The 17387-nt window shown below is 45.4% G+C and overlaps 1 protein-coding gene across 1 annotated transcript; it reads left to right on the forward strand.

Annotated features, from left to right (window-relative positions):
- Positions 1 to 1846: 1846 nt before the first annotated feature.
- Positions 1847 to 7093, forward strand: FIGLA (folliculogenesis specific bHLH transcription factor; the record flags this gene model as incomplete). The annotated part of the gene is made up of 3 exons (XM_081100650.1): positions 1847 to 2047; positions 5105 to 5257; positions 6866 to 7093. 3 exons carry the CDS (start codon positions 1847 to 1849, stop codon positions 7091 to 7093), a joined length of 582 nt encoding a protein of 193 aa, XP_080956776.1.
- Positions 7094 to 17387: the final 10294 nt, after the last annotated feature.

A 17387-nucleotide genomic window follows, 5' to 3' on the forward strand; every position in this document is an offset into this window, starting at 1 on the left:
TATTCCAGGCTGCCTTTTCTCATTGCTCCATTTTCCACGAACCCTTTGTACCCAGGCTTCTGGATGCCAATTAAGGTGATGTAATTAGAAACACTTGTGCGAGCTTCCTAGCGTGGAAGTGAGGCAGAGCACACCTCCCTGCTCTTTTGTCTATTTCCTGTGGGCAAGCCCGGAGGTGAGGACTGTCTCTGCACAGGAAAGGTGGCCCCTTCCCAGCTTTGGGGGGTTGAGTGGCAGCTGCAGGAGCAATGGCTCTTTGCTCCCTGGTCTATAGATTTGGTCGTGTGTGTTCTTGAATTCAGAGCTCCCCTGTTCCTTTAATCCTCCCAAAGCTCGTGTAAGCACCTAAATCCCTGAACTAATTCCTTGGCCTCTACCTGGTACACCTAGAAGAGTTTCTGACCCTGCTCTGCACCTTGATTGCGGTGAATGGCCTGGGACTTTGTTGCTTCAAGGTTTGATCCCTGCTGGGCACCAGCTCCATTTTTGGAGATGACAACCAGGAGCAATGATGGAGGAGCATGCCTTGGAAAGAATCTAAGTCCCTAAGTGACCATGAGGGGCAGAGATGCACTGCTGACCTATGCTTTTCACACTGTTAGAGGAAGGAGAAATAAACTCTTGGTTAGACCATTGCATTATTGGGTGATGGCCAGGTATTGGCACTAAGTCCCTATCAGGTGTAACAACTCAGCTCAGACTGCTCTACCTCAGAACAGGTGGTTCAATGGAGGACTCTAACAGCTAAGAGGCCAGAAAGTTGAGGGAGGGGAGCAAATATCCTATGTAATAAAAGTCTAATATGCAAATTGTCTCCTCGAGCAGTCGTTCCACAGGGAGACCAGGATTTTAACCAGTCGCTATGACGTGGGCTGACCACCAGGGGGCGACGCAGACCATGGTGGGCCTGGGCGACAGTGGAGGCGCTGCTGGCCCCATGGGCCCCAATGAGAGCAGGACCATGGTGGGATGGTGGGGCAGATGAGGGGGTGGTGCCAGGGCAAGGTGGGGTGCCAGGCGGGGCTGCTGGGCTGCAAGGCTGGGGGCATGAGCTGAGCCCGATCTCCACAGGCCACCCCGAGGGACCCCACCCATGAAGGAATTTGTGCACTGGGCCTCTAGTGAAAGAATAAGGTTCTTACACTGGGTTCCTAATACACACCAGCTGGCCCACTCAAGGGCTTTGCGGTAAAAATAGAACAATGTCAATCACGTCCTCTTTGATCCTCAAGGAAAGTTGAGAAAACGGGTAAACTATCTCCATTTTCGGCCTCATTCCCACACATTTGGCTCCTGTTGCCTTCTATCTGCCTCAAAATGAACTTAGAGCAAACAAAAATATATTTTAGAAAATATAAATATGTATTAAGATGTATATTCTTAAAGAAAGAGGGAAGTTACAAATAAGAAAAGGGGGACACTCGGGAGAAACCTGAGCTGTTGGATTGGAATTGGAAATCACAGTATGAAATGCTTTGTAAAACATACCTATCTAACTGTATACAGTGGGGCCTTGACTTTCGAGTTTAATTCGTTCTGAGACCAAGCTCGTTAAGGAGCTCGTTAACTCAAATTACTCTGTCAACTCAAAGCAAAAAATCTGCGAGAGACAGCTGGTATCTCAAAAAACTCGTTAGTCGGGACACTCGTAAGTCAAGGCCCCACTGTACACAGAGAGAGATACAGCTTCCAGAGAGTGGGACCCGGTGAGCCCTCGGCGGGCAGGGTTATGGGCGCAGGTGGTCCAGGCCCCGCCCCCGCGGCCAGCGGGCCTCGTGCGGCCCCAGGTGCCCCGGATAGGAGATAAGAGGCCCGAGGCCGGGCGGCTCCGGCCCAGTGCGCAGCCATGGACATGGTGCCCGGCTTGCTCGTCACCCCGAAGGCCGAGGTGCTGGAGGACCTGCTGCGGGAGCAGTTCGGGCCACTGCCCCAGCTGGCCGCCATCTGCCGGCTCAAGCGGCTGCCCTCGGGCGGCTACTCGTCCACCGAGGACCTGCAGTTGGTGCTGGAGCGACGGCGCGTGGCCAACGCCAAGGAGCGCGAAAGGGTGAGCGCCCTGCCCCGCGCGGGTCCCCGCGGCCACCCGGGTTCGGCCGCCCCAGGACCCGCACCAGGACAGGAATGACTTTCTCCCCTCTCCCCGCCCCCATCCCCGCTACCAGCTCCCAACACCTGGTCAGGCCCCAGTGCACCCACTCGCTGGTCAACCGTGGGGCCCTCCCGCGGAGCGTCGGCCTCTGAGGGCCGGCTGCGTCCTAGCCAGGGTGCATGACAGTGGCCTGGCTACCCGCCACCCTGGTCCAGCTGCTCACGCGCCGCCACTGGGATGGGCACCTCGCGTGCCTACCCACCTGGACTTGTGCTAACACGCCTGCGGAGCGGAGGAGGCCCCTGGCAACTTCAGAAATGTCTCCCCTTGGCAGATGCTTTTAAAAGTTTAGAGCACCCGAGGTGCGCTTAAATCTCACAACCGAGTGCGCTGGGGGGCGCTTGGGGCGCGCAGGCCTCTCGCCATCCCTTGTCCCTGTGCTCTGCGTCTCTGTCTCCAAGCACAAATGGCGTGTGTGGGTCCTAAAGGAAGCTACTCCTTAAACAAACAAAAACAAACACCCCCACCTCCCCTTCCCCAATGTCCCAGTGTGCACCAGACTCCCAGTTGATCTCCTGATAAAATAGAGAAAGTGCCCATTTCTCAGTCAGGCTGGGTTCGCGCTGCATCACCAACCCGAATGGTCCCGTGGGCCGTAGTTGGAGCGGCATCTACTGGTAGCTTTTGGTATTTGTAATGAAACCCAAACTTGTCAGATCCGGCTCCTTTGGTTCAGTTGCAGTCTGTAGGTTGGGCTGCAGCAGAAGAGGATCCTGGGGAGGGAAGGGTGAATGGTGGAAGAGGCAGGGGCGCACATTTAAGCTGGGACTGAGGAAGAAGTTCTGCTGGGGCCTGTTCCTGGGCACCCCGCCGGCCGAGGTGCTGGAGGACCTGCTGTGGGAGCAGGTGGGGCCTCTGCCCCAGCTGGCTGCCATCTGCCCCTTAGAAATGTAGCCCCGGTGAATCAACTAGGAGCTTTGGGAAAGAGTGTGCAGAGAAAGGACCAAGGAAGAGGAAAAGACTTACGGGAGAATTGGGAAACTTGCAAGAGTGGAGAAGCATGATTTTACCAGACACTAGACTCTTCATGAAAATAACCCTGTGACCTGCTGTGATGATGTGGCCCTCACACAAGATTCGGATCCAATATTTTGCATTTTGTGTGGGCCTTCCCACCAGGAAGGAATCGCTTTCTGTGGAGAATTCGTCCTGGTGTTATCCACTATTTTAAAACTAATCCCCTTTATTCTTTATAATGATGCAATGAATATGCAGAAAATATAGAGATGACTATATAGGGGACAGAAACACCCATGACACAAACATGATGACAATGAACTATCATTCTTTGTGTACATGCTCCCAGTCTTTTTTTTCTAGTTATGTGTATATATACAGTGTCCAAAAATGTATACACACTTTAATTGATAGCTCAATTTTGAAAATGAAATGCATTTTATTTTATTCATTTATTTTTTTTGAAAATGAAATGCATTTTAATAAACCCTGCCTTTGAAGTTATTCAAAGTGTATGTATACATTTTTGGGGGACACCCTAGATATAATTTTCTCAAAGTTGTAACCATCTAGTACACATATTGAAGATATATTTGTATCTTTTTCACTTAACATCAAAAGCATTTCCTCATCCCTAAGCATGCTTTCAAAGAGCAACTTTTTAAAAAAATAGATATTTTATTGATTTTTTACAGAGAAGAAGGGAGAGAGAGAAAAACATCGATGAGAGAGAAACATTGATCAGCTGCCTCCTGCACACCCCCTACTGGGGATGTGCCCACAACCAAGGTACATGCCCTTGACCAGAATCGAACCTGGGACCTTTCAGTCTGCAGGCCGACAAAGAGCAACTTTTAATGGCATAGACTGACCTAGAAATGGACCATAACTTACCCAGTCTACTATTGTGGGACATGTGTGCTCTTTGCAACTTATTATGGTACATAAATCTCTGTCCATGTCTGCTCATTACTTTAGAATAAAATGCTAGATGTGGAATTACTGGGATACATACAGTCTCAACTTTTGATGCAGGTTGTTCAAGTGTTTTCTAGAGAAGTTACCAATTTTTGTCCCCTTTTACAAGATATAGGACCATTCCCTTTTCCATCCTCAATACTGGGTATGATGAACAAACCAGAACAAAAATCTTACCAGCGTGGCACATGAAAAATGGCACCTGTTTCTGTTATAATTTATAGTTCTTTGATTATTCAAGTTCAATATTTCATGTTTCCTGGTTATTTTATTCTGTGGTGAATGGGCTGACTATGTCCTTAGTCCACTTTGATGTGGGGTGGGAGAGGCTTGCTATGTGAGTACATTGGCTTTATGGTAGAGTAGGAGCCAGGTCTTTCAAGACGTGTGTCCCCTAGGGGGATATTGTCACACTTTGGGGCTTTGGAGCTGAGGAACTAGACCCTGGAGATTTGAAAAAAAAAAAAAAAAAAAAGACATCTCATTCTACCTTTTGAGTCTCACCAACATGCAGACTCTCTGGACTCTTACTCTAAATCATCAACTCAGCTAGGCAAGAAGTTGAAGCGTTACAACAAAGAAAGCTACAAGGTAGGTACTTTTCATTTTGCAGATAAGCAAACCAAGTGTTGGTGATGTGAAGTAGCCTAATACTCTTGTAAAGCTAAATGGTAGAGCTGGGCTTTAAACCCAGCTGTGTGGACTCAGAGCTTTTAGCCACTGCCCCTACTGCCTCTATGTCACTGTGCAGTGGTTGGGTTCTCAGAGGAGCAGAAAGGGATCAAGTGAACATAGGCACTCCTAGCCTGTCCACCATCGTGCTGAGTTGGTCACTTCCCTCCCCTTCCTTGCCAGGGACGATTGTCGGTGAGTGGTGGCTCTGTGGCATGCGCCTGCTTAGCTGCCCCACCCAGACAAGGGAGCTGAGGAAGGGAGCCTTCAAAGCCCCCTTCTGTGGTTGGGGGGGGACGTCTGTACAAATTAGCTTCTCTGTTCTCACTGTGCCCTTTTGCTTTCCAGATAAAAAATCTCAACCGTGGTTTTTCCAAACTGAAGGCATTGGTGCCATTTCTTCCTCAAAGCAGGAAGCCTAGCAAAGTTGACATTCTTAAAGGTGCAACTGAATACATACGAGTCCTCGGTGATGTTTTGGGAAGAGCCAAAGACTCTGAGGTAAAGGTTTAGGAAGTTAGAGCAATGAGATCGATCATTTATTGACCCTTGTATGTGCCAGGCAATTTATGTATACATTCCAGTTAGTTTATAACAACCCTCTGAGCTATTTATGGTCCTCATTTTATAGAGGAAGCACACAACATACAGTTAAAGGCCATGTGGTTAAGAAATGTCAGGAGCAGGGCCTGAGTGTAAGTCTGTGTCAGATTTGGAGCCATGTTCCTGACCATCTCTACACCTCCTGTCACTGCCCCGGGCCCTGAGCTCCTAAATGCTGAATCTTTCATAGAACCTTGACCGCTGGGTCATGAGAGGAGGCTCCCATAAGCCCACACTGTGGTGGTGGCTTCTCTTCAGCGAGAAAAACATCAGAGAGGGCCTAGAAAGGAAGAGGCATTTCTATCCCAAAGGGGTCTCCCTTGGGAAAGGTCCTCCCTAAAGGACAGCCCTGCTGGAGAGCCCAGCAATCGCCTGCTGACAGCAATCAAATGAACCTTCTTTGCAATCTGCGAAGCACCATAATGTCACCACTGTCCTCAGAATGCATGGCTCAGAAGTGTCCATTAGGCAGTGGAAGACAGGGGGTTGATTTTATGGGCTCATTCCACAGAGAGGTAAACCTTGAAAGCCAGAGAATGGATTCGTCATCAGAGGAGGTAAAATATGAAGAGAGGAAAGGCCTAAGTGAAATTATTGACAGGAGGAAGGAGGAGCCATCAGAGAGAAGGAGGTAGGAAGGTAGTAGAGAAGCAAGATGGGTCCTAAAGTCAGGGATGGGGGAATCTTGAGAATCTGGGGGTGGGAAGTAGTGGGAGGAGCACAGAGAGCTCAGGAAAGGCAACCAGGTCCAGCATTTGAGATGTGGAATAGGAATGGCTGGAAGCCAGCTGGTAGGGGGTTGCGGGTGTGTTATTGCTAAAAATCTGGAGTCTAAGCAGAGGGCAGTGGCAAACTTCAAGTCCATTCAGCCTGGAAGTCTGAGACTGGAAGGAAAGGTTAAAAACCAAAGGGAGGAGAAAAGCTGTTAGAGCCAGTAAAGGTCTTTTCCAAGTAGCAGTGGGTCCATGTTTAGGGACAGAGGAGAAGGACAGATACCAGAAGAGAAACAATCATTCTATAAACTTAGGGCAGAAATAGCCATGTGCATAATTGTACTTTTTGGGGTGTTTTTTTTTCTTGTATACTAGTCCTTCTTAGGTGATGACTGGAAGGATAGATTCTACAGGAATGGATTGTCCTACTGGCCAAATTGGATAGCTGGGTTTAGCATGGCCATAGTTTGCAGATATACAAGTGGCTGCCTTAGTTTTTTTCTTGTATGTTTATTGTGTAACAGAAGCGCTTAGTTTTATGCTGTTTTCATTAAAGTACAGGATCTGTTCCATGTTGCTATACTATTTTAAATGCAGTGGCCCATTACACAACATTTTAAGGTTATAGAAGAACAAAATACAGTCCATTGAGCAATGATTTTTCTCTCCATAACTTAAGAATTGCCCTTATAACTTAAATGAAATGTTATCCATTACAATTTTGAAATATATTGATTTAAATCTTCAAAGTCTGACTGTCATATCGTTTGACAACTAAAAATATGATTTCTAGAAACAAAACCCAGATCATCAGAACTATATAAACAGTACTTCCGAACCACGTATATCCATGGCTAAAGAGCAATTGAGGAACAGCACTCAATGTTCTGGCTGTGATGTGGGCTTGAAGAACGAGGAGGAAGGGCCCTGGGCAGATGGTGGCAGTGGCGAACCAGCATGCACTTGTCGCCAGAGCGTGATGTCTACAACTGGAGTTACTCCCCTACCAGGAGTATGGTAAAGTCTTTCTTCTTAAATTGCAATATAGATTTAAAAAAAAAAATTCCAAATGCTTCCCTTGAGGTGTGTGAGTATTTTTTTTTTTGTGATGAACCATTATTGAAACAAGTTCATTTTGTGAAAGCACCTAGGTTGGGAGATGGAGTTGGCTAGTTTGGAAGATCTATTATTATGTCCCCAAATGAACCGGTAAGCAGCCCAAGGGGAAGCCAACTCCTCCAGACCCACTTATCATAGACCTAAGCTTATTTTTTATGACCCTCATTAATATATCAAAAGGTTTTCTGGACTCTGAGGACTCTAGAAAAAGAAATAAGTACTAGATTGCCATACATAAAGCTGCATGGTCATAGCATATACAAGCATGTACACACACGCACACTCGTGCGCACACGCATACACTTAAAAAAATTGGCCTTGTTATAAGGCAGCATTTTCTAAGTAATAACAAGGAGTTTATTGTAACCGCTCTTATTACTCTGCCCAGCTAAGAAGCCACTTGAAATAGCAGCCTGCTTCTCCAAGTCTAGAAGGTGGACTTTTGGTCCTTGCTGTGTTTCAGTGTTACACAGATGAGACCCCTTACTCCATCCGACAATACGATTGCTATTGAAATGTGAAAGTCTTGTGGGAATCTAGAACTAAATGTACTGTACCAAGCAAGTTGCTTCGTCTGATATAAGGGAAAAAGGGGCTGTGGAGTCACAAGTGGTGGTTGGTGATGGGAGGCCATTTCGAATAGCAGTTGAGCGCAGGTTTTAGAGATAGAATGCTGAGGTTGAAACCCTGGTTCTACCACTTCCTAGCTGTGTGACCTTGGGTGAGCTACTGAATCTGAATCTCCCCAGCCCTCAGTTTGCTCATCTGTAGAATGGGAAGGATAATTGTACCTACCCTGTATGTAAGATAACTGTGAGGTTCAAATGGCATCATGTCAGTGAAGTGTCTAGCACAGTACCTGGCATGTCAGGGTTCAATTGCACATACATTATTAAGTCTGCTTGATGCACCATGAGCAATCACATTGTTTGGCGAGCAATCAGCATTGATTGGTGAGCAATCAACAGTGAGCCACAGACACTTTAGCTGTGTTTGCAGCAAGTGTTCAGGGATTTCTCACGCGCCTCTCACCAATGCTCCACTCAGGTTTGAGGTCTTATGGGCTTCCTGCTGACTGGCTGGCTTTGGTTACCATTTCTGATTTGATTACTCTTTTCTAAGTACTCCATTTGTGCACATGCTCTGTCTAGATTTTCAAATTCTGGGCCATTTGAGATACAAACCTTCCCTTGCCAATCAACCCTTAGGAGACAGAATTCCTGTTGCTACTACATGAGCTGACAGCAAATGACTGAGAATGAAAGAAAAGAATGTAGGTCTGACCTGAACTGAAACTTGAACCTGGCTATCTAAGTTAATAACAGTAATGCTTCCACAAATGTAAGTTTTAATATGTACTAGAGCAGTAAGGCTAGAATCTTACTTGCATTTAATCCCCTCTGATGCTTATCAGGTGGGCATCACCATGCCATTCTCATGGTGAGCTAACCGGCTGTTCCGTTTCTGCCAGTCCTGTTGGGCCTCATAGCAGAGCAAGCCTATGATGGTGACACCAGCAGCAAGGACATATAGGAGACCCGTGTCTTCCAAGGAGAAGTGATCCTGGAGATAGGCCATTTCTAGTAAATTGATTTAAAGTAGGGATTAACTTTTTCTAGTAGGAAACAAAAGTTCTGATTGAAAATTTCTTTTACAAAGGGAACAAAACACTTCATTTTTAGTCTTTTAGCTAACCAAGTTTAATTGAAAGAGTGTGCTAATCCTATATAATAAAAGCCTAATATGCTAAGTGTCCAGTCATCTGATTGTCCATTCAGCCAATCAAAGTGTAATATGCTAAAGATATGCTAAGGCTGCTCAACTGCTCCCTATGATGCACACTGACCACCAGGGGGCAGATGCTCAATGCAGGAGCTGCCCCTTGGTGGTCAGTGCGCTCTCACAAGGGGAGTGCCACTCACGGCCTCCACAGTAGCACTAAGGCTGTCCAACTGCTGGCTGAGCACTCCCCCACCCAAGGGCTTCTGGACTGCTAGAGGGCACAGGCTGGGCTGAGAGACCCCTCCCCCCGCCCCCTGCCGAGTGCATGAATTTCATCTGGGCCTCTAGTCTATATAATAAAAGCCCAGTGACTGTTAAGGTGGAACAACCAGAATGACTGGTCACTATGACGTGCACTGACCACCAGGGGGCAGATGCTCAGCCAGAAGCCAGGCTCACGGCTGGGGAGCGGTGGTGGGAGCCTCCCCCCCCCCCCCCCCATGGCAGTTGCTGAAGAGTGGCGAGCCAAGCAGGCAGGCAATTAGGAACGAGGGGTCCTGGATTGCGAGAGGGCACGGGCTGGGCTGAGGGACCCTCCCACCCCCACAAATTCCATGTATCGGGCCTCTCGTTCTTAAAGAATTCATAAATTTTGGATTTTTAATATATGCCTATAACTTCTGTGTGCTCTCTAAGGACTGAATATAGAGAGTCATTTTTTGCAGAAGTGTTCTAGGATTTCATCAGTTTTGTCAAGGGTTTCTTATACTTTGATGTTCAAATCATTTTTTTAAAAAATATATTTTATTGATTTTTTACAGAGAAGAAGGGAGAGAGATAGAGAGCTAGAAACATCGATGGGAGAGAAACATCGATCAGCTGCCTCCTGCACATCCCCCACTGGGGATGTGCCCGCAGCCCAGGTACATGCCCTTGACCGGAATCGAACCCGGGACCCCTCAGTCCAAAGGCCGACGCTCTATCCACTGAGCCAAACCAGTTTCGGCTCAAATCATTTTTAAAAATAAAAACATTTATTCTGAAACAATAATCCACTTACAGAAAACTTGCAAGCACAGTACAAAGAATGTTTTTCCTGACCCATTGACAAGTAAGTTCCAACCTGATGTCCCACTTAGCCCTTCTTGCCCTTGGAGAGGATTTGAGGAGTGGACTCCGGATGCCGGCAGAGATGGTCATATTTAGGGATTTGGGGATGTGTCTGAACAGGCTATGCAAGATCAGCAACATTCCTGAGAGGCAAAATTCCAAACGAAGTGCATAAGATCTGCTGATGGTAGGAATGGAGATTAATTTCTCAGGCGAGGGTAGGTTCCCTTGGGGGACTGAATCAGCAAGTATGTGTGTGGATGGAGAGGGCTGTGGGCCAGGTGATGCCACAGCATCTGGCCGGGGTGGGGCTAGGGATTAATGTCAAGGTCCGGACGAGGCTCATTTAGAATTGGACTTGCAGGTGTCAGATCTTGGTGTTTGGGGATTGGGCATTGCTGGGCGGCAAGATGTTGAATAAACCACCATTGTTTACTCCTTCTATTGTCATGTGTGGCTAGGATGTGGGCATTTCACATCACGCAAGACTCTGAATTTTGTTCAGAGTGGCCTGTGATCCTGTGGAGGTTGTGTCCCTGTACAAAGGCCACCTTCAGTGTTGGGGTGAGGTGCCAATTGTGCTGGGTCAGAGGAGCTCTGGACAGAGAGAGATGGATAAACATGGGGTCTATTATGAGGCCCAGAGGTGTCCCCACCACACACTTCTAAATCGTGGCCTGTCCGGGCAGCAGTCCTGGGAAAGCGTTTCTCAGAGAAGGAAAGCCGTGTGGGTGGTAGATTTCTACTACTTCCTCTGCAGGTTGTGGTAATCTCCGTGTGAAAGCAATCGCTGCAGACATTTCTTCTAATGGCATTTTAAGCTCTGGAATGAGTTGGGATTAGTTTATCATCACCCAGGGAAAGCCCGGAAGCATCTATCCCTGTCTTCCCTCTCACATTTCCCCCAGGTAGTGGCTGTGTGTTTTAGCAAAAACCCTAACCATGCAGTGGGGTGGGCCTAGGCCAGTGATGGCGAACCTTTTGAGCTCGGTGTGTCAGCATTTTGGAAAACCCTAACTTAACTCTGGTGCCGTGTCACATATAGAAATTTTTTGATATTTGCAACCGTAGTAAAACAAAGATTTATATTTTTGATATTTATTTTATGTATTTAAATGCCACTTAACAAAGAAAAGTCAACCAAAAAAATGAGTTCGCGTGTCACCTCTGACACCCCTGTCATAGGTTCGCCATCACTGGCCTAGGCTTTTCCTTAGGAAGCACTTTTGTCTGCCCCAGTGTTCACTGGTAGCCTAGGGACCATATTCTGATAAGTTTAGCCAACAGAGTATTTAAAAAGCTGAACTTCCTTTTTGATGGGGTGGGTGTTCTCTGGTTTGTTGGTCTCCACCACCCCCTATTACTTCACCAGTTTAGGCATTTAACTTTGCAGCCCCAGACCAAGGGCGCTGAGGTTCAGAGGAAAGGCTGTGCCAGTGGTTGCATTTGGCTCTAGGGTATTATTGTGTCTTCTGAACTTTGGGCACTGAGGGCTTGGGGCTGTGATGATACGGAAGCTGGTCGTCCTCTCTGGAACATTGGAAGGGTGACTTCTGGGACATGCAGGATGGGACCCACCTGACTTTGGAGTGATTCAGGTGGAGGATTCCTGAGGCCGCAGCTACTTGGGAAGAGATCCAACTAGCACCCAAGGAAGACTCTTAAAGCCAAATCTGATGAAGATTTTTAAAAAGTTAGAGGCTAGACAAATTTCTATTTCTTTGCAAAAATAAGAGAGGGAGTTTGTTGGAACTCTAATTTTTCTATGAGGACAAAAGGTCGAATCAATCATGGAAGTGGGTTTTGGTATGTTGTGTGTGCATGCATGTGTATGTGTGTGAAGTGTGTTTGGCAAGAACCCTACTTGGTTTGTGCTCCTAACCCTGTCAGTGAGCATAATTTGAGAAAGCCAATGCTTTCTTTTTATTTCTCTGACATGTGATGGCCCTTGACCTATTCTGGATAGCCCAGGATTAGAATAAGGGGGAAAGGTGGAAGGACACATTGACCTCCCTCAAGTACTAGCTTAGGTGGCCTTAGCATTTGGTTTTCTGCTAACCCAAAGCGCTGTCTGTCCAAGGAAGGCCAGCCTCTACCTTTGAGGGAAACTTCCATCCAATTCTTGCCATTCTCCTCTATTGCTGCCACCCATCCCAACCCCAAGCCTTGACTGAGTGGATGAGGGAAATCTAAGATCCAAGGACTAGATGGAGGGAAAAGTACATTGGATAGTATGTCAAATTATCCGGCAACACACCCAACAACAGGAGTGCGCCTGCCTTATTAAAGCAGTTGTGCAGCAAGCTGGGTTTCTGTTCCTCAGACCACACTCTTCTTGGTCCTGTAATGCATTGACTTAGATGAGGCCAACAGGCTTTTCTTTTTAATGAACTGTGAGAATAAGACAACATTAATAAAATTTAAGTTTTCATATTCTGATGCTTAAATATTACCTTTTCGGATTTTCCAGGAAACACTTAAGAAAAACACTAAGACAATGATATATAATATACTACTAGACTATAGGCTGGTAAGATTAAATTACCCTTTAACCCTTCAAGTAAACACAATATTACATGAATTTGTCTCTTAGGTTTAAAACCTTCTAGATTATATAAAAACTTTTAAAGTAAAATGTCTAAAGCTAAATTTGAACTCAAAAAATAAAGCTTGATCACATGGATAGAGAAAAGGCTTCACCGAGGTCAGGGGGAAAAAAGTTGTTGATACTTATGTTGTGCCAGACACTGTTCCTGGAAGATGGTATCTATTAACCTATTAAGTTTTGTAACCAACTTGTGATATACAGGCAATTATATCCATTTTACATGTCAGGAAACTAAGGGACAGAAGTTTAAATAACTTGCCCAATGTTCAGCGAGTCAGTGGGATGTGGGAAATAGTGTTAAATCCTGTAACAGCCTTTCATTCTGACAAAACTCGCCCTTGAAATGTGAATGAGAGGGGACTAGGAAATAAATAAGAACTTTAACCTAAGTTAAAGCATTTGGTATTTTATTATCCACAGTGACACACATCTAAGTTCCGATATACAGACTGCCTGACCATCATTTAAGTGAGCTTATTTTTTTAGTCATGCATTTGTTTTTTCTTCAAGTTGAGATTTCAGGAAATTGAGAGGATACAAAATGATCTTAGTAAAACCGCTGATGGATATATTCTAAAATGCTTTCAAATATTTTTTTTTCTATACAGCTGAGTTAAGAAATTACCATGGGGTAGATAACATTGTGTGTTCTGTTTTTCCTTATTCTACTATTGGCATGTTTAGAGGTTAATATATGGTCTTTATTACAAGTCTTAATGGCTCATTAAATTGGACAGTTTTCTAATAGACAGATATTTGTTTTCAGGTTTTTGTTCTCATAAACATGGCAAATAACCAAATGTGTTTCACTCTTTCTGTATTTTTTTAAAGGATAGATTCCCAGAAGTAGAACTCCTGAGCCATGGTAGGTACAATCTATGACTTAGTGCATGGCTCTAATTTATAATACTATCATCTATGTAAGAGTGCTGAATTCATCATATCCTTGCCAACAGTAGGATCTATTAAAATGATAGATTTTTACTGGGCGAAAATGATGTGTTTAAATGCAAACATCTTTGATTATTAATGAAATGAACAAGTTTTTAGATATTTCTTTTGTGACCTGTCCTTATCTATAGCATTTACAATAAACTCTCTTCTGTGTTTCAGGTTCCAAATGTGAAAAGTGAAAAAACTGGTGCAGTTCTATATTCTGCAGACAAATAAATTGCAGTTTTGGAGTCTTTAATGATTTTTTCTGTGTGTGTGATAATTCAAAGTTTGCCATTACCCTTTAAATGGCCTTGCTTGTTACAAATCTGCTCAACTGTACTTTCTCCTTAATTTCATGCTTTGAAGAAATAGGCTTCAGGGCCTTCAGCCTGCATTTTTATTCTTCAACCCTCCAGTGGTCTCTGTCCTCATCCTCTTAGGTCCTACACCTAATATCTTTCATTCCATCTGTTTTCATTACCTGAGAAATAAGTGACTGCTAACCTTTCCTGGGAAAATTAACCTTTAAGAGGAATACAAATTAAAGCTTGAAGAATGTGGAGTTGTAACTATTAGCCAATGGGAGTGAGAATTTTCCGGGTTAGCTCAATACCTAGCGAAGACCCTATGACACCTTTGTGCAAGCTGGACACCCAAGCACCTTGAGCATAGAGGCAGTCTTCATTTTTATAACAGTTCCTCAAAGAGACATAGCACTTAAAGTATGCTGAGTTCTGCCCTCCATATTTTCCCATGTTAACTTTCCTCACAACTGTCCTCACAGGTAGCCACGATTATCCCTGTCTTACCAATGGGGAAACAGGGGCACAAAACATGTATTAGTTAGCTATAAAAAATACCATAGCCTGAGTGGCTTAAACAATAGAAATTTATTTCTCGAAGTTCTGGAGACTGGGAAATCTAAGATCAAGGACGAGGAGGTTTGGTTTCTGGGTAGCAGACAGCTGCCTTCTCTCTGTGGCTTCACATAGTAGGGAGCTAGCGTGAGTGAGCAAGCTCTGGTCTCTCTTCCTCTTCTTATAAGGGCACGGATTCTATTGGATTAAGGTCCCACCCTTAGAACCTTATTTAACTTTAATGGTCTCCAAGTAGTCACATTGGGGGTTAGGGCTTCAACATATGAATATTTTTTTGTGAGGCAGGGGGAACACAATTCAGTCCATAGCATTCTGCCCCTAATTCCCCAAACCCATGTTCTTATAACATGCAAAATACATTCATTCCATTGCAACAGCCCCAGAAGTATTAACTCATTCTGGCATCAACTCTAAAGTCTGAGGTCCAAAGTCTCATCTAAGTATGTATATCACTTGGGTACGACTCTGGGTATGATTCATCCAGAGGCAGAACTCCTCCAGCTGTGATCCTGGGAAACCAGACAAGCTATGTGTTTCCAAATGCAATGGTGAATAGGCATAGGATAGACATTCCCATTCCAAAAGGGAAATAGGAGAGAATAAAGGATGATGGGTCCCATGCAGGCCTCAACACTAGCCAGGCAAGTTCCATTAGATCTTATGACTTCACAATAATCCCCTTTGGCTCAACATCCCACCTTCCAGGAGCCCTGGGTTGGCAGCATCGCGCCCCTCCTACTCCCCTCCTCCCCCACCTCCCCCACACAAAGAGGTCTCTGCAGTGATGGCCCTGCCCTCTGAAACCTGGAGGAAATAGACTTGCCTCCTGGGCCTGTGGTCAGAGCAGCAGCCCTGATGATCTCTGAATCGCCTCCTTGAAGAGTAGTGCATGTTTACAACCAGATGATTCTATGGTCTGGTTCTGTAGAATCCAGGAAGTCCAACACCTGCCTTCATTCTGGCCTGTTTTCTCCGTCCCCTTTAGTTCAAACTGACAGTATCATAGCTGGTATAATCCCATCTCTATTCCTGGCCTCTTTTGAGATGGCTGATTAAGTCCAGAAGTTGTCCCCATGATCTCTCGATCAAATGGTTGTCCAGCTATACCCTTAATGCTCTCTTCAGAGCAAGCTTTCTCACCTTCTGCAATATAGGTGGGCTGAGAATTTCCCAAATCTGCAAGTTTTGGTTCCTTTTTGTTTAAAAATTCTTTAATTCATCTCTTTCCTCTTACATTTTACTATAAGCAGTAAGAGGGACCCAAGTTGCACCTTCAATAGTTTGCTTAGAAATCTACTCTGCTAAATATCCAATTTCATCACTTGCAAGTTCTGCCTTCTACAAAACACTGAAAGCACAATTTAGCCAAGTCCTTTGCCACTTTGTAACCAGAGTTGCCTTTCCTCTAGACCAGCGGTTCTCAACCTGTGGGTCGCGACCCCTTTGGCGGTCGAAGGACCCTTTCACAGGGGTCGCCTAAGACCATCCCGCATATCAGATATTTACATTACGATTCATAACAGTAGCAACATTACAGTTATGAAGTAGCAACGAAAATAATTTTATGGTTGGGTCACAACATGAGGAACTGTATTTAAAGGGCCAGAAGGTTGAGAACCACTGCCTAGACTAGTGATGGCGAACCTATGACACGCGTGTCAGAGGTGACACGCGAACTCATTTTTTTGGTTGACTTTTCTTTGTTAAATGGCATTTAAATACATAAAATAAATATCAAAAATATAAATCTTTGTTTTACTATGGTTGCAAAGATCAAAAAATTTCTATATGTGACACAGCACCAGAGTGAAGTTCAGGTTTTTCAAAATGTGGACACGCCGAGCACAAAAGGTTCGCCATCACTGGCCTAGACACTGGAGTCTAGAGCCTGAGGCTTCTCCATCAACTGCATGTGAGGACTCACTGCCCTGCCTGGCTCTTCCCTCCTGGGGCTGGGGTTACAGTTGCTGGCTATTTCATTTTAATCAGTAATCAGACTGGCAATACTTCCATTTGGTGTCCCGTTTTGTTTGCCCGGCAGTCCTGGGTGGTGGGAGATGGGCTGAGTTTTCTAGGGCTGCCATCACAAGGTACCACAGGCTGGATGGCTTGAACAACAGAAATGTATCTGAGATCAAGGGATCAAGGTACAATCTTCTGACGCCTCTCTCCTTGGCTGCGACGATTGTCCTCTCCCTGTGTCTTTATGTGATCTTCCCTCTGTGCCAGTCTGGGTCCATGTTCCTTCTTATAGACACCCATTCTATTGGATTAGGGCCCACTCATATGACCTTTTTTTAAATTCTTTAATTATCTCATTTCTTTTTTTTTAATATATTTTATTGATTTTTTACAGAGAGGAAGGGAGAGGAGAGAGATAGTTAGAAACATCGATGAGAGAGGAACATCGATCAGCTGCCTCCTGCACATCTCCTACTGGGGATGTGCCCGCAACCCAGGTACATGCCCTTGACCGGAATTGAACCTGGGACCTTTCAGTCCGCAGGCCGACGCTCTATCCACTGAGCCAAACCGGTTTCGGCAATGATCTCATTTCTTATCTGCTTTAAGACCGAACTCCAAATAAAGTCACATTCTGAGGTACTAGGGGTTAGCTCTTCAATACAGGGATTTTATGGGGACACAACTCAGCCCCAAAAAGACAGTAAGCACCGTTCCCTCACTTTACAGCTGGGAAGTGAGACCTCGGGCAGAGTCTTTCTAGAGGCCACGAGTCACTGAGTCGGAGGCTGCAGCCCCAGGCCTTGGACGCCCAGTTCTCTCTCCACAGCAGGCCACGGCCACAGCGTGGCTGATCCTCCGCTTGTTGGGAGAGTGGGGTCTTCAGGAGCTCTAGACTTAGAATTTGTCATTGTTCTTGCTCTGAAAGCATAGTTTCTCCCGCATTTCCTGCCTTTTTTAAAAACATTGATTTCAGAGAG

The sequence above is a fragment of the Myotis nattereri genome (assembly GCF_964212035.1).
Source record: "Myotis nattereri genome assembly, chromosome: 10".
Classification (NCBI taxonomy): Eukaryota; Metazoa; Chordata; class Mammalia; order Chiroptera; family Vespertilionidae; genus Myotis; species Myotis nattereri.